The sequence below is a fragment of the Phalacrocorax aristotelis genome, chromosome 6 (assembly GCF_949628215.1).
Source record: "Phalacrocorax aristotelis chromosome 6, bGulAri2.1, whole genome shotgun sequence".
Lineage (NCBI taxonomy): Eukaryota > Metazoa > Chordata > Aves > Suliformes > Phalacrocoracidae > Phalacrocorax > Phalacrocorax aristotelis.
In genome coordinates, this window is record NC_134281.1 from 15,586,558 (window position 1) to 15,605,220 (window position 18,663).

General features: G+C 35.3%; 1 protein-coding gene across 2 annotated transcripts in view; it reads left to right on the forward strand.

Annotated features, from left to right (window-relative positions):
* ERC2 (ELKS/RAB6-interacting/CAST family member 2) overlaps positions 1-18,663 on the forward strand; it is a 474,805-nt gene that overhangs the window by 291,847 nt on the left and 164,295 nt on the right. For both annotated transcript variants that reach the window (XM_075096173.1, XM_075096174.1), the window contains exon 14: positions 6,300-6,460. In XM_075096173.1, the coding sequence (XP_074952274.1) occupies positions 6,300-6,460 (161 nt within the window). The remainder of the gene's footprint in view (positions 1-6,299; positions 6,461-18,663) is intronic.

The window sequence follows — 18,663 nt, forward strand, 5'->3', positions numbered from 1 at the left end:
ATATGTCAACAAAATAATTCATTTTCAAACTAAATGAAAAAACTTTAAAGATGCTTTTTTTTTTTTTTTTTTTTTTTTTTTTTTGGTAAGTAATGGACTTGCACGATTGCTCAGGTGCTTGGTCTTGTTTCCATTACAGTGCACGTCTGGATGACTTCTAGAGTTGAATGAGGCCGACAGTGAGTTAGGCCTTGTCAGTGTGCAGTTTACCTTGGACAAAGAACATTTGTTGATTGATTCTTGCAACACTTTGAATACTGTATCTTTATTGACACGGTCTGAGGTCGTTTTTTTTCTGCTTTATATAGCATTGCATAACCAGAATGTGATATTAATTACTCCATCATATAACTGTATTTTGCTGCTAATGAAAGAACTTTTATTTGCCGTAAAACATTCCAGCTGCATCTGTGAGGAGTATTCTGCTGTTTTGCCCATCCTTTTAAGTTTTGGAGGGAGGTCGCATTCACATTTTGACACTGGGTTGTCATACAGTGTTTTCTAGTTGAAACTAATGGAGAATTCTATAACTGGAAGCCAGTTGTGTTTCACAAGATGAAGCGTTTAAATAGATTATAGTATTCCTGAGGCTGCAGTGGAAGCATCATTTTTGTTTGCACTTGAGAATAGCTTTTGTTTTCATCTGTTTAGAAACATGACCCTAGAGCACAGAGGTTAGCATTAGTTATAGCATCATTTTTGTTTGATTTAATTGAAACTGTATATATGTGTGTATATATATTTATTTAAAAAACACTTCTCTTGTTGCTTTCGGTTGTTGTTTTGGTTTGGCTTTTTAAACTCATTATTATTCTATTTCACTGATTATTATCAATATTTTCCAAAAATATTTAATTATGTTTTTCAATTATAGGTGAAATCACTTTATTAATTGGAAGACCAGATAATGAATCCAAAATCTATACTGTTGTGGCCCTATATTTTGTTGAATTACTGAGGTTTAGAATAAAAGATGATCGAAGTTCTGACTCAGTATCAAGAAAGTTAGTAATTTTAATACAGTTTCCAGAAATGTCTTGCAAAATCTTAAATTAACTTAGTAAAGACCACTACATTATTAATCCTTTCACTTAGGATATGTATTTCTTTTGATCCATGGGAATGTGCTAAATTCTGGAATATTTTTACATAGAGATGGACATACGTCTCTATCCTAACACCATGCTAATATAAATTAACATGACTGGTAGCCACCATGGGACAGCCAGCAAGGAAATACTAAGGAAACTAAAGTACTTTCTCACCCTGACTATGGTCCCTACAAGGCTAGATGGGAAATACGTGCTATATCTATAATGTCTTTCTTCTTTATCTGAATAAAACTAAATCTCATGTATTATTAAGGTAGTACTTAGCAAAAGAATTAAAATAGTTTAAATCCTACTTCAAGTAATAAAGTAATCTCAATAATATTTCTGATTTCAAATTCTGCAGCATGGCATCCCATTTGATAATTGTGCTGTTGTGTTCCTATGGAGATGGCAAGCCATTTCATGAGGACTGCTATTTTAGTGCTTCTGGTAATTTGTGTTGTACTACCACTGCATTGCTGGTTGTTATCATTGGGCCCTACTTGCCTAGTCTATTATGATTTCTTTTAAAAAAAAGAATGTCAAGTTGAAAATGAACAATTACCCTGGATTTTATAAGTGTTCTACTTCATTTTCTGTCAAATCCCTCACTTAAAATGTTTATTTTAAAGCTTATATACATTCTGGAGTATAGTTACGTTTTTCTTCTCTGTCAATATCCAAAATTGTGAGAGACAACATGTGCCTAATGTCTTTGGAAAGGTTGAGGAACATCAGCCTCCATAACTATACTGGTTTTGTTAGACCTGTTTCCCCGATTTAAAAGCTGTGATGGAAGAAGTCAGAGACAAGGAATTTGGCTGTGGATGACAAATGGGATGGGAAGAGAGTGGAGGGGAAAGTGACAAAGAGTTTATTTCCATGTCTTGCAAAGCTCAGTATGACACTTTGCTATGTCTGTTTGCTTTTGTGAAAAACACCTTTTTAATGAAACCGTTTAGACAGTTGTACTGTCTATACTGGAGAAATTCCCATTAGAAACAGAAAGAACCATATTACAAACCATATTGCAGGACAGTCTTGGTAATGTTAAGAGCAGTGGCTCCACATGACTTGTGTTGGACCTCCTGTAGGTGTATAATTGAATTAGTCATGAGATAGAGTGGTTCTCTGCCTGGCCAGCAGCCGCTGGTACAGGATCCTGGGATGCCTGGCACGCCTGGCACTCATGCTTCACTCTGCAAAGCATGGGCAATCCATTAGTGAAAAAGCTGAAGCCTCCAGCCTGTGAGTGAGAAAAGCTGGTGAGTGGATATTTGTGTGTACAAATCCAAGTTTTTATCTGTTTTCCCTCATCTCCATGTATATGTTATCTATGTCCTTTTAGTCCAGTGACAGAATAAATTTGTAGGAATGCCACAAAGAAAAACTTTAAGGCATATAGCCTTTCCTTTTTTGCAATCTCATGCTTAATCATGGGGAAAAATGCAAATATAGTTTTATTAAATTAATCTTCATAGAACTGGAGATAGTGGAAATTTATGTACTGTGTAACTTGGCAAAAAAAAAAAAAAAAACAAAAAAGGGATTTCCTTAGTAAATGGAAAAAAGAAAGCACGTCAGAACAACTGGATGGATTATTACACTGACTGATATTATAAAAATGCAGCTCACATAAACCTGTACCGGACAATTGTAATAGTTTAACTTTTTTCTTTTAGTTATCTATAATGGTTAATATGCTTGTATTTAAGAAAAGTGAAGAATCTATAAGTAAATAGTAGGATTTACTTATTTTATTTTACTATAGAAAATTCATAAATTGTCCATGTGTACTAAGACAAGATTAAGTTTTAAATGAAAGTAGGTATGGAGGTTTTATATGGCTACTGATATTTGAAAAAGTCAGTTAGGGAAATCCAAAGCTTTTGTATTTATCACCAATATCATTGTTAAATTGAAATGCCATGAAGTGCCTTTAAAGATAGTAATACTAATAATACTAATCTTGATTGCTGGAAAGTTGCCAGCTCTTCGTCATCCTACAGACATATATTATACTTGAACTGAGAAAACATGCAGTTGTCCCTCCCCCTCCTTATTCCCACAAACTGGAACAGTATTATGTTAGCATGAGTTGTGCTGAGCCGAATCCAATCTGGAATTAAGAATGCTCCAGGGCATTTTTAATAAACTGTCATTCATTTGAGCCCTAACCATCTTTAATTTACAGAATCTGCTAACACAGATGTATACTTTAGCCACATTCATTTCTTTTTCTGTTCTTATCTTGGTGTGAAATGCTGCTGATTGGGCTTGAAAATGTGAAGCTGCAGAAGTAGAAAGTGTTCATTTAAAATAGACTCAAAACTGAGAAAGAATTATAGTAGTTTAGTTTGCTGGTTTTCTGCCATTTTGAAATGTAAACTTAATTCTAGTACTGATTTTAATAAAAATCTGTGAAGTGCTGAGGTCAGGCTTTCTGAAAGTATGAAAAAAATAATGGCTTTTATTAGAAAATACAAAGGATGAAACAAGGCCCTTGTCTTGCAAAGAAGAAAAACCAGTTAATAATGTATTTAGGGCATAGAGCACTTACTAGCAAAGAACTTTGTACTCCATGAGGTTCCCACGGTAAACTCTTTCAAAACACGAGTTCTTATTAATGCTTCAGCTGGTATCGAAAATGGCCGAGTTTGTGATTAGAAGTAGTCAGACTAAGAGATACAGCCAGGGAAAACCGAGCAGGCTTTCAGGCACTCGTTCTCTCGCCCGGCTGGGTCAGGAGCTGCCCCTCAGCAGCCTCGCGGGAGCTCGGCGGCGTCACCTTCACCTTTCCCAAAAGGTGTCGCTGCAAGGCAGAGCCGCCGCCCGAGGGGCTGCCGCCGCCGCCCGAGGGGCTCGCCCAGGGACCGTGCCTGCCTGGCCTCGGCACCCGAAGGCATATCAAGTGCTGGACGGCCGGGCCATACCAGTGCTTTGGAGAGGAAAGTGCTTCTGCACACACGTTATTCTCTACATGAAATGCCCCTAAATGCAGCAAAACCCCCCACATTTCCCAAAAGTCAGAAAGCTAATATTTTGCACTAGAGGTACTGGATTTGTTTTCATTTCTTACAGTAGGAGTAAGAGTCGTAAATCGATGTTAACCCTTCATTTTCTTTTCTGCCATACTTTTATTTCTAATATCAAAGAAGAGAACATGCACTTACATTAAGAATTTGTTTTACGATGCTTTTTCCCTCCTAGACTTTTATATCTAGATAATGCTGCCTTCAGTGTTCAAAGTTATTTTTCCATTGTAATATAGCTGCTACAGCTATAAAATAAACATGCTAAGATGATTGCTTGTGCAACTTCAGCTTTCACACGTTTACCTTTGATAGTAGTTGAATTAAAAAAAAAAATCGATTTCTTCTGCACGTGCCTGCCAGTTGAATTCTGCTGTAGGTGTTGGTGGGACAGTTAACTAGGGAAACCTACAACTCTGAACTTGGGTCATGTTGAAAAAATGAAGGAAGAACTAACTGGCAAATGCCGTGTGGAAAGTGTAAATGAAGGTATAACTTTCATGTCTACACATGTTAATGATTTGTGGTTTGGAAAAGTTTTCGTATTTAAATTTTTAAAGGTTTTTTACCTCTCAAACTTTGATCTCTTTTGTCTGGTAATACAAGACTATGTTATTAATATACATTAGCAAATCCTCAGCTTTGTTTTCCTCAAGTCTTTAAATCCCTTAAATGTTTTAAAATATAACTGATGTGATATCTCAGAACGTAGGTGAGCAATCAGTCAGTCAGCAGGTTGGGTACTAAATTCAGCTGAACCTGTAGGAAACAGAGGGCAATGATACTAAAGATATGGAAGTGCTACTATTCTGCGTTTTTATGTTCTCATCTGCCAAACAAGATAGCAAGTGTGGGGTGACACGGTGTTTATATATTATGTGACCATGGTGGAATATTGTCAGACTTTTCAATACACAAGCAAAAGTGAATAATTTTCAATGACTTGCATCCCATGAATAACTGGAATATATTCTCTCTCCCATTTCATTTTATTTAGATGTTCTTCCTGAAGTGTTGGCTAATCTATAAAACATTAATATTTGGACAAAGGAAGTGAGAAAGAAAATACAGGAAATAAGACATTCATTATTTAAATCACTGTATCTCATAAAACCAAATTAAATCTGTTGTTTACTCACAGCTTTTAATATAAACTGTATCGTTTGAATAGGGAGAAATCATGCTGGTTACCAGAGACTGTTTGTGACCCTCTGGTTCTGTGAGTATAGTGATTCACACCACAAGTAAATTTTCTTCTGCCAGGCAGGTTTCATATGTAGACTCCATTCTTTAGTATGTTTTTTAAATAACGTGATAGACCATGTTACACACTTTTTTTACTTCTGAATTTTGTTTTCTGAAAAGATGAAGGTATTCTGAATTCCTGCAATAAGCAATTCATCCTACATCCAGTTGACATTTACCAACACTAAAGAAAGAGTGGGATCACCCTAACATTCCTATATTTCATACTTCAGAGATTTTCACAGTTGTCATGAGGAAAATAACTTGGTTGTTATTAGAGCAGTAACAGACATTTAAAGTTCAGAATCAGAATAGTTCAGGTTAGAAGCGACCACTAGAGGCAATGCAGTCTAAACCCCTGCTCAAAGCAGGGATAACTTCGAAGTTGGATCAGATTCTCCAGGCTTCATTCCATCAAGATCTGAATATACTCAAGGATTGGAGAGTCTACAGCTTTCATGGGCAACCTGTTCCGCACAGAAGGGTGTGCATTTTTGATGAAAAATAAATGGATTGTCATGACTAGTTTTATATTAAAATACACAGCTATATCCACATTTAAAACTTCTGAAATTACTATTATGATGACTTACCACCACCCTGAATTTAAATAATATTAATTGCACAGAAAATATTTATAAATTGTGTCTGTATGTGGCAGGGGCCCAGGTTAAATAGGTTTCTGGTGGTCTGTGTTAGTTCTGTTTTGTATAAATGTTGCTTATTACTTGATGGATTCATGGAAACACTAAGATTTTTTGGTATTTAAAGACTACTTCTGTTCTTAGTTTTTAAAACAGTTAAGATAGGAACGGATTCAAAGAGTCATTTACTTAAAATAATTCCCTTTGTATGGGTTTTTTCTGGATTTATATAGATTTAAGATTTACTTATTTTAAAGAATACGGAGCTTAAAAGTTCTCTCTCTTAGGTAGAAGAGCTGATGAATGCACTGGAAAAGACTAGACAAGAATTAGATTCTACCAAAGCCCGTCTTGCTTCAACACAGCAGTCTTTGGCTGAAAAAGAAGCACATCTGGCTAACCTGAGAATAGAACGAAGAAAACAGCTTGAAGAAATCCTAGAAATGAAGTAAGTACATTGATTTATCTAATTTCTACAAAAATTAAAATTACTTTCTTGCCTTAAGAGACAGTGTTGTGGTTTTTTTTTCTCTAAGCGTTTTTTTTCAATGTATATATTTAAGTCTGAATCTAAGGACTTCTAATAGCTATAAGGCTATTAAATTCCTTTTAAAATACGGAAATGCAAAAGTCTTCATTTTAGAAGTACTTAACAGTTGACATGAGAAGAATTTTTTGAAAACTGTCCTTTGTTACATATAAATAAAATATCAGCACAGTATAACTTCCATGAGAAACTGAGGGTCTAAAGCCCCATTTTTCAGTGAGTGTTCTATGTTGAAGTTTCTGTTAGTGTTGAAATCAAGGAAAGGGGTTTATTAACTTTATATGAACAGTGCAAAGTTTATTGCATTCAATTGTTTAAAAAAATCCGCAAACCCGAAACAACAAAAAACCTATCTGCATACACCTTATCACTGTGTTTAAGTGTACAGAACTAAAAAAGGAAGATAGACCTTTAATTTAAATCTAACTTCCTACCCACAATAAAGGTAAATATCTGCAATTTTGGGATGTTAAAGCTCTGACACGATCTTTAAAATTGACAAAAACCAGCAAACCGATTATGACTTGGCTAGGCTGATGAGTGTGTAGTTAGCATTCAACAAAGAAAGTTCACAGCTGTAATTTCAAAAATGTTTTTCTGAGGAAGGAAAAAAAAAACCAAAACACTTAAGCCATATATAACTTCAACTAAGTTGTTGTAGATATCTTTATATTTTCAAGGATGGCAAATAATCAGACAAAAAATATTTTAATAATATTGTTGTAAATAAGACAAAGTAGAAATGGAGACATATGCTTGATAGAGTTTTATAAAAGTAGGTTTTAAGGCTATGGAATATAGGCCATGTAATACAGGTGCGGAAATACTGGAATGTAATCATGAATGTTTCCAGTAAAATCAAATGAACTTCTGCTTTTGACTCTAATAAGGTCTATATCTGTACAGATGCATACAACATGTATGCTGTGATATTATATTCTATAATAGATATTAGTACATAGGTACATTTTTTTAGTTTTCTGATTTTCTTTTACATGTACGTATTAATTACCTATGATAACTCAGATGCTCAGTGCCAGTATATTTCATGCAGTCATCAGTTTTCTGTATAGTGCTTCAGTCTGTTTCTCTGAGAGCATGCCTGGTTTTTCTCCTAGTGGTAAGATTTTTTATTTTCTTTTTATCATAATTTTCAATTATTGAGCAAGATAGGGAAAAAACCCCCAGTATCTTTAATTCTGTTATTGCGACTTTTTTGGTTGGGTACACAGAACCTCACAGTACTGTGAAAGGCATGTATCTTCAGTCTGGGAAGTGAGGTTGGTAAAAACTCGTGAAATTTGACTTTTCTTTCGATAAAAGCTGTTGTGCTTTGTTAATAAAGGTACTAGTGGTGAGAGACCCAGTATCAAAGGTCCAAGTTAGGAATAGTTTGGAATTTAAAATGAGATATGAAAATATAGTGTGTTTTTACAGTATAATTTTAAAAAGTAAAATAGTAAAATTAGAATAAAATTTTAAATTAGCATTTAAAAAATAAAAATTTCTAGTCAAATATGTGTTGGTTTTTGTTCTTTTTTTTTTCTTTGAGTAGTCAATAGTAGGGTTTCTTTGTAAAAGACTTTCTTATTTTTCTTTTTTGCCTTTGATTTCTTAATTACTACTTTGTTAGCTGTGTAAGTACATAGACTTTTTCTGTCATTACCCTTTTTCTGCCTTCAGGAGAAACAACTGTTTGTATACAGTTTTCATTTTTAAACCTGAAACTGACCTGAAATTCCTTAGAAGTTCTAAGTCAATAACAAAATCATTCTAACCTGTAATAATAAAATGCAATTAATTGTAATGCATACTTCTTCCTACTTAGACTAATTCTAGAATTCTAGAGTTCTAGAATTAGAACTCACTTTCATTAAAAAAATGTATATTCTATTACTATTTTTAATTCTATCCTAAGTTTAGTTTCTGTGAAATATGTTACAAAGCTGTGTTCATATCAGAGATGGAATCAGACAGAACTTCTATTGCTTGTGGTGAGGTGGAAAGAAATTAATACAGCTGTAGACATTAGGATGGTTTTGCTGGTCTTGGAGATAGGAAATAGAGTTAACGAACAAGACAAAATATATAAAATCACAGCACAATATTACTAAACAGAGGGAACAGTTTAGAATAATGACAGAAATTCACAGAATCATATTTATTTTTTTCTTTTTACTGCTTCTTTAACAGCATTAGTACTGAATCAGAAACAAAAATGAACATACTTATTCATTTTTTTTGAGCTCTGCATATGGGAAGGGCTACATGACTGCTATTAAATACAAATTAAATGTAAATATTAGTTTCAGATTATTTAATTTAATAAGACATACTAAACAACGTAAAATAATAGATACCCATGTATTAGTAAACATCTTTCAGAAATAATTCAGATATTTCATTACAGTAGTTTGATTTTTGTCAATGTTCACTGAAATAAGTGTATGACAAACTTTATAAAACTGCTGCATTACAACAGAATATACTAAATATGGCATTACGTTCATTTTTATGAATTAATGTATTCTAAAAAACAAATTGTAGAAGCTAGCTATGACCCAGGCATCCGCTGACAAAGTAATGATAATGTTGTGTTGTAGCAATATACTAAAATAGTGTGTCTTGTCTCTGATATATTAAGATAATTTATTAATTGGCAGCATTGACCATAACATCTAGTTATCATTTTTTCAATTTAATATTGAGTGATTCCAGTTTTTGGCTGCTAGCTTCCAGTTAAACAGGCATGAACTGTGTTTTTTAAGAACATTCATGATGATTTCCTATGCTTATATTATGCTCAAGTTCCAAACATAACTCTGCATTCTAGGCCCATCTGGCTGACATTGCCAAGATCCATCTTAATTTACTGGCTTTAATAAGTTGTCCGTTTTAGATAACTTCTTGAGTTGTCATGACATGTTCCCAATATATATTCAGTTATTTAAGGAAGTTTAGAATAAAAATTGATAGCAACTTCATCTTGTTCATTATTTGGTTGGTCTTTTTGAACTGGAAACTGGATAAGTACCCGTTAAATGAAAAGTACTTTGATGGAAGGCGATAAACATCAAGTTATTCTTAACTTGATGCCAACACATGAAAAAATAAGATTTATTTTAAAGACGTCCAAAGTGTTAAGTTTGGAGAAGGATTTGCATTTGCATGTTACTTTCTGAATATGTGATTTCCCCCCTCCCCCCCAAATGCCTATTAAAAATATTACTATATTAGTTCTGGAGGAAATATTTTTGTTATGGTCATATTATTTTAGTAGTGCATACATAACTCATACTGACATTAATGGAAGTTATGCATACATGCTAACAGTAAAATGCAGCATGTGTTCAAATCCATCATTCTGCCTAATTGTCTTAATGCTTTGTGCTCTTTCTATCTCTGAGCATAAAAAAAAAATGCACTTATTTTTTAATAAGTGATAGTTTAAAAAAATGTCTATGTTGCATAGTGTGACAAAAGGCATGTTAATGTTTTATAAAGATGTATTTATTATCCATAAATGTTTCAATTGGCCTGAGCTTAAAAATTTGTAGTTAGAAATATATACAAAGGCTACTTTTTCCAAACATTGTTTTTGTTTTCTGAGAGTCCGCAAGACAGAGCACAGCCTACTGACAACTTCACAAGGCTTGCCTAGAAAAGCTTATTCATTTTGTAATATGAAGAGCTTGAGGATAGGAGAAGTTTCTGTGCTGTGATGTGGTGGGGTTTTTTTTCAGATGTTTCAGAAATGCCATATTTGTGGAGCATACTTTCATGACCACAAAGCATCCACAATGCTCTCATGCAGATGTACTTTCCTATATGGTGGTTCCTTCCAAAACTCATAAACCTGCTTGTAACAAAATTAGACAGCTGTATAGATAGATAAATGAGTATTTATATAATATTAAAATTGCATTATATATATGTGTGAAATAAATGCCTGTCCTTATGGAAAATGGATTTTACTCTGTGGGATAGATCATCTTTTTAGAAATGGTCAAAATTATTTTCCCTTTGAAAGATATAAACCTGGAGAGCCAATAGTCGTAAAAGAAAGTCTACTGGCATGTGACAACAAAGACATAAAAATTATCATCATCTTTATTTTTAGCTCAACTTTTACACTATATGCATGTAATCTTCAAACAAAACAAAGCAAAAAAACCCCACCCACCCGAGCCCCCAAAACTCTGTTATCAAAATTTGGGGTTTTCTTGGTTAAAAGTCCTTAAATTAACTTTCTGTGGTGCTTACTCTACTTAGAAATATGTTTAAATACATGATTAAAAAAGAAAATTATTTCCTTGTGGTTTTTCATTAATTTGATGATCTTTCAGTGACTTAGATATATGTGACAAACATTGCACTTAGTAGTGAGTGACCATGGGATTAATCCCCCAAAAGCCTGAACTTCTTCATGTTTTGACTTGAAGATCTGTGAATTCTTAATTTTTGAGATGCAACTGTTAATTACTGAGTGTTTCCTTTAGCAGTCAACTCGGTACACTCAGTGCTCTGAAGCTTTCAGAGTATACTAAATGAAATTCTTGCCAAGAGTTTGAAAGGGAATTTCCTTGGCTTTGCTAGAGTTCATGTGGGTACTGCTAAATCAGTTTTGTTGGAAGTGTCTTTGCCCTGAAATTCACTACAAATTTCCAGAAGAGTATGTATTTTCCCTTATATGGAATAAATCAGATTATTTCAGTAATGAAGTATTAAAGATCTTCTAATAAAATAACCAGCTACTAGTCCTTTCATTCAATAACAAAAATAGAACATCGCTGTGCTGTCAAATTTATTTTTAAATCAGATTTTGCAGTAAATTTTGTTACAGTGACAGTATAAAATTAAACATCCCTTCCTTTGTTTAAGAATGTCCACCACTTTTTCACTGCAAATAATAAATGAATATTGCTTATCTCTGTTTTTCAGTATGTTTACCTTTTCATTTAACAGCACCTGTGTATAGTCAAGGATGAAATATTTGTGGAAAGAAGGGGATAAAATGTTTTTTCCAGCAAGCATTCAGTCCCACCAGCTGCCACTCTTTGCTAAACACATACTGCACTTTTACCTGCTGGGTTAGTGGTTCAGCTGCACTCCAGACAAGGAGAGGGCACTTGTATTTGCCACTAGATGCCAGTCTCGGGTGCAAGGCCGTGGTCTAGATCTGCTTGGTTCAACAAACAGTATGAGCAGCTTCGCAGAGTAAGCAGGAAGCTTGTCTTGTTGCAGGGAAGAGGTGTGTCTTGGCTGTTCATCTTTCACCTGGTCTGACTGGGTCACTCCTTCCTTTTAGTGCAGGAAATTCAAGCATGGCTTCCTAATGGACTTCTGAGGATTTTGCAGGAGTGAAGAGGGACTTAGAATGGATTCTGGAAGTCAGGAATCACAGCCTAAGGGGAAGACTGTGTAAGATGTAAAACTAGTCACAGTCAGATTTTGTAGAGAGGTCACAATGCTTTATGAAGTACTTGTGGCAGAAGTATAAGGAGGTTTACTATTCATCTGGTTTTCTGCAGACATACCCCTTTTTTCCATCTATAAATTTTACTGGAGGAGAAGTTCGGGATTTCACATCTGTGTAGCAGCTAAGCAGGAGCTGCAGCTCCGACAAGGGCTGTTGGATGTCCAGAGAATCTAGACATGTTTCCAGCACCTGGACAAATCAGCTCGTGTCCCTGCCTTGCATTCTCCTATTACTATTTCCACCCATCACCAACTCAGACTGGCACCTGGGGAGGGAAAGGGAGAGGAAATCAACATGTTTTCTTCTATTTAAGTCCTAATTACTTCACCCCAAAAGGTTCTGCCACCCACTGGACAGTGGTTTCTTCCTCATCGCTGTGGGTACAACTATGGTCAAAAGTGCTTCTGAAACCTCCGTGTGAGTAGTAAATCCAGTGCATCTGGAACATTTCAGAGTAACTGTGTATGCAATTCACCTGTTCAGTACATACACAGGCCAGAAGCATGACACTCATTGACAGGAAAATCCCTGATGAAATTGTAGGGACTCTACTTGCATGTAGTCATGAAGTTAATTTCCTTTATGGGGGAAATAAAAATACAGCAGCATTTACATTTCCATACAGCAGCAAGTATGAGGAAAGCAATATAGCGAGGTAGGAGAAACCGGCAAGTTTATTTAAAGTTGGAACTACTGTCTGAAATTGCTTGGAACTCACTCTTGAAAACCACTTAAAACAGTAGCTTCCCTACAGAAACTGTCTGCTTTCTGCGTCACAGTTAGGCAGCGCTTTCCTGCTGCACCCTACTTTTCAGAAAGGAAAGCAAGAAGGTAGATAATTGTTTCTCTTGCCTATACTGGAAACTGAGGTGCTTTAACTAAAAGTTTTGGGCAAAGATGCTTAGTTTATGCTCCTTTTTAAAATGTTACTATATTCTAAAAAGAGAGCCAGCACCTAGTTTGGGGATAGTTCTACGCTAGATAAGTAGTAGTGGATACTAGTGGACATTAAAGTAGTGGAGGTAAAGTAATGGATACTACTGGACATTAAAGGATCCTCTTTGAATTGAAGTTTAAGCAAATACAACAGGGTCAGGTTTCTTAGACTTAGTGTTATTCTGAAGTATTATTTTGAAAGTAGGATAATTTTAAAATATTTTTTGCTACTTTGTCAGCTCTAATACAGCCTATATTTTGAGAAAGATAGCTATGGTAACTTCTCTAACATGAATTCTTTAACGTGTCTTTACTTAATAGGTTAGATAACAGACAAGTGTATAAACAACTCTGGACAAAAAGTAATTTTCAGAAAGCAGTTTACTATTTTTTGTAATTGTATTAAAGGGATTATTTTGACTTGTTTCAACTGTGGTAATGTATACTATAAATACGTTCAGTGAATGCATAGCAAGTTGACTGTCTCAAAAATTGTACCATTTCGAATGTAGAACACTAGGCTGTTTTTTAGTAACCTGTGGACTGCTTCCATTTAATTGTAGGATTCATGCTGAGAGTGTAGAGAGTCATATCCCAAGTTAAATACAAACAAAACAGCAGGATGTTGATACAACTGTGACTTCCATAGGAAGTAGTTAGAATGGTAATGTGGTCTCCTTCTAACTTGGGTGGAAAGTCTCTTGTGACTGCTTTTGCCCCACAGACCTGTAACACAGCATGCCTTGACTAACATTTTTGACACCAACTTGCAAACACCATAAAGATTAGAGAAACCCAAATGAAGGCTTTGTTCTCTGGAACAGAAACTTTCTTGACTAAAATGAAGAGATGTTTTTCTTTTGTAAACAACGAAGGGGCACAAAGCAATAAAATGTTTCTCTCTGTGAGAATAGAATGAGTGAACTGTTTACTTGGCAAAGTGCTTCTCTTATTTAAAGACGTATGAGTGTCACCAAGTTCCTATTCACTTGAGAGTCTTACACGTTCACACTAAATGGAAGTATATTTTGATTTTATTTTATAGGATTCATGATGTCTGAAATTTCATCGGCATGGGAGGAAGGCATGCCATTTCTTTTCTTCATTCTGTTCTTGTTAAGGTCATAATTTACTTTCAAAACAGGTTGTCACCTCCTGTTGAAGGTTAGTAAGATCAATTTAGGATATCTCCGAAACATCATATGAGAGGCTGTAGTTTGCCTGCTTTTATATGGATTTCCAAGCAAAGGAAGCTGGAGACTCTCCCATGTTTCCCATTCCCTTTAGACAGTAGGAGAGTGCAGTAACAACCTTTTCAAAGTGTTTCTCTCCCAGGTAGGCAACACCTTCCTCTCTGTCATGGAGTGGCAGTAGTGTTTCTTATATCACAGAAGCGAACCAGAAAGGGTTCAAACATATTCCAGACAACACATACTATGGTTATATAAAATAAGCATACTTTTCTGATCTAGAAAATGGATCTCGATTTTTACCAACTTGTTTTCTTCATTTCACAAGTATTTTGGCTGAATTATCGTGCATTTCCATGAGTAATGTCTCAAGAAACTATAGAAATTTAAGCTTCTGGCTCTCTAGTTGTAAAAAATGATCTTCCAGGTTCCTATGATTCATATGGTTTGAGGCATCTGCCAGACGGAAAGGAACTTTGATGGTAGTTGCCTCTTGGTATTGTAGTAGTGCATTTTTATTTCTGATTTTGTTGCCATTATTCTGTACCCATTCAGGTACCTTGCCCCAGTAGAAAAATAACAGCCAATTCTCCAGCAAACATTTTATGTTGGAAATTCCACAGTACTCCTTAGGGGTTTTATTCCTCGAGTGCTTTACCCAGAACCTGAATGGTAGAGAGATCAAGGGGATCCTGCAGCTGCTTTATGAGGGAGAGGCTTAAAGACTCTTCCCTCTGGGGAGGGGAAGGCAGGGGGAGGATATGTTTGAAGTTTGCAGAATCAAAAAGGAAGGCATAAACTGAACATAGAACTGTTGTTTGCCAGATCCCCCAGCATGAGGAATATCTGGCACTTGCTGAAGTTAATCAGTGATGGATTCAAAAGAGAGAGGAGTGCTGCTTTATGGAGTGGTTCGCTGATGACCTTCTGGAACTTGCTTCCACAGAGGGTAGGGTGCCATCAGCTGGTTCAAAAAGGGATTAGACAAATTCATGGACTAGAGATCCATAAATGGCTACTTCTTTATACTCTGGCAGTTGTTCTTGAACTGTGTTCCAAAAATTTATTTTCTCACTGAAGTATTAGCTCTTTCCTACCAGATTGCTCCCTTACACTGAAACACATGTACTTAATCATCAGATGACTTTTAAAACATTTTTTGGGGGGGAAGGGGTGGGGGTGGCCACCAGTTATATTGAGTCAACTAATACACTCTGTAAAGATTAAAGGCCACACTTTGAATAGCCTTTTGGTTCTTCTGTTGCCCTAGAGTGTATAAGCGGATTTACAAGATGACATAAGTGACAAAATGATTGTTTTAAAGTGCAGGTTATAGGAGTGAGATATGATAGTTACATTACAATCTCCAGTGATTGAACCACTTAGAAGACAGACAGGATTATTAGTGCTTCAGGTTTACAGGTGTCTCAAGCTGCTTTAAGGACTTTGAGATGCAGAGTATTCTAGTCTCTTGTAATGCAAATGAAAATTTGAAGAAACAGTTGCGATTGAAAATCATTACATTTGCTTCTCTTTTTTTTTAAAGATCAACCTCTTTAACATGCTTTTCTGCTTTTTAATTTATAAATGTGTTAGGGTTTAAAATACACTGATTTAATCTATGATATATCTTGATTCATAGCATTCTAAATTCATGTAAGGTGGAATAGTATTCAGAAAGGGACAGTGATGAAAGGGGTAGTATATAAAAGTGAGAGGGACTTTGAGTTAGTGTTCAGCAAAACATGGAGAATGGTAAAAGGAAGAGGGGTGTACAAACCTGAAGAATGAGAACCCAGGTCTGGACTCTTCCAAAGGAAAGCTATAGTTGGAAGTATGTTTCTGTTTTGTAAGGAAGCTTACTATTTTTTTCTAAAGTTAACTTACTGGGGAGTTCAGCAATCATTTTAACTTTTTAGATATAGAAGAAAAATTTTGTATGCTATCTCCTAAGTATTAAACACCTCTTGTCTGGTTTCTATTGCACAACTTTTTTTTTTTTTTTTTAATATAAGAAAAGCAGCAAAATCATTCTACTGGAAAAACAATACTATAGAAAAAAATTGTACTCTGTAGTTACTGATCTTGACGAAGATATATATGGTTTGTTTTAAAACTACCTTAAAAGTGCTTTTATTAGCTCAAAAATTAGTAATGATAAAAACAATAAATAGGATGGCATTTGTTTTGAAGTTCAGCCAGCATGGGAATGTGAAGGCCTCTACCTCTGATAATATACTCAAAAGAACAAGTGGCTCAAAAGACAGAAAGGAAGGAGTAGGAGGCTGAAAGTAAAAAAAGAAAGAAAAAGTTAGGCTTCTGTTTCATGGATTTTGTTTAAAGCTGACTGAATTACACCCTTGTCTACTGCAGCCCTCTTAGTGTAATTCCCATTGGCCTCCGTGACATCTAGGGCAGCACTGATCAACTGCAGGCTCCCATATTCCTAAACCTCAGCCAACTGAATATGATTCTAGCAGATGTTTCTGCATTTTAAACCTCAAAATATGATGGGTCAGGTTTTTTTCCTTTTTCCAGTGGCAAATCTTACATACTTGAGACCCAGGACAAGCAATTCAATGGTAGGAATTATGAGCTGAGGGTCTCCCCATTGGGATAATGCTGACCTTAATGTAAACTCAGATCATTGGAGAACCAAAGAAATGTAAAGGTTTGGAACATTTAAACTAAATTACTGGATTATTGCTTAATATTGTATAAAAATATAAAATGTGCTTAAAAATGTATATGTTGATGTTTTCTTTTAAAAGGAAAAGGTCTTATAAAGTCAGGAGAGAACAGAGTCAGAAGCAATCAAACAGAAACAGCTTTTGTAGTGGCAGAAGGGAAAGGTTTGGTTAGTTTTCTCTGCCTTCCCATTATCCGTTAGGTGCTATGAAGTAAATCCACTGCTGCCTCCTTCCTGTGCCTCCTCATTCCTCCCCTCTCCTCCCCTCCCCTCCTTTCCCCATGCCCCCAGCAAAACAAATACTTCTCTGTGTTCTGTGGAAAAAGAAATCCAAGTTCATATCACTTTATTTCCTCTGATCGGGTGCTCTCGTGTCTAATAAGGTTCAAGATGTGCTTGAAGTTTTGCTTTCTTGTGTCTGAGCGCGTTCATTAATGCTCTCTAATGTGCATTCTCTCTTACTTTGTAATGTGTGAGCTCACAGGGCAACCTTTCTGCCTGTAAGGGCATAAGTAAGATTTACTTTTTTTATCTAACTGATATAATGACACCTGTAAGAGTTTATTGTCATAGAGGTCTGTACCTCTATCTTGAAATGAGTCAAAGAGTTTCTGTCTTTTGGGGAGGGAAACACACTCATACCTACCATATTTTAAATGCAAGAGAACTTCACGCTATGTGTTCTGGTGTATAGCTTACCTGTTTAGATATAAGCCTGACAAGACTGATGAATACTCTTTATTAATACAATGCCAGGCATAATAGGCTCCCATCTTTTATTGACTATCAAGCATTACTATAATAAACAAGATAATAATAAAAACATGTACCATGTTATCACTGTCAACATTATCTAAACAATGTGAGTGTAAAAATATTGTAGTAAAAAGAGAATTCTTCAAATATGATTGGTAAAATATGGCATAGCACACAAAAATGTGCTAAAGCACTGAATGGTGTTTCAGGTGTTCATCCTTTCAATGATGTGCTTGCTATTTAGCAGAGACTGACAGATCATGACTTAAGTGATGACAATGGAAATTAGGATGAGCTCATCTCAATTTTTTCTGATTGTGAACAAACTTGGCTATGTCCACACTGTTGTGCAGTGTATCAGGATATCTTTCCAAAGAAAAGCCCTATTTAAGAAGGTACATTATATAAGCCTGTGCTACATCTTATAGTCAAGCTGTTTTGTTCAGGATAAACATCACCTTAAAAGGACACCTTGACTTCCTTCTTTAGGGTGAAATGGCTTCAACTGAAGAGATAAACTTTTCAAGGCAAAGCAGAAGCTTGGTGACAGCACAAACTGATGCAGAATATTGTTAGTGGAAATATTTTTTTTCAGTTGTTGGTGAATAGAAATGTTGCATTTGTAGAGGAGCTTTTATAATCCTAGTAGGAGTACTATGCTTATTATGTTGCATTTTAGTACTTAAAAGTATATTGGGGGATGGAAGTGAAAGACTTGGTATATTTTTTCCTCATATTTAATGGTGACTTTCTCAAAACCCATCCAGTTTTAGTTTTGTAAATATGTAGATACTAGGTGGGGAACTGTGATTTACTGGCTTAGATTAGAAATTTAAAAACACTTTTCTGTGGTTAAACTCTTCCCAGTTTCTAACCACTCCTACCTCAAACATGTAGTTTATCTTTATTGCATTCGAGACTGACCAGAATTAGGCCACACAGGCCCCTGAGGACCACCATATTGCTAAAATCATTCTAGTTACTAGGGATTCTTCTTTTTTGCCTACGAAAACAACTCATCTTGAATTCTTTGAAGACTTGCTTTCATCATTCC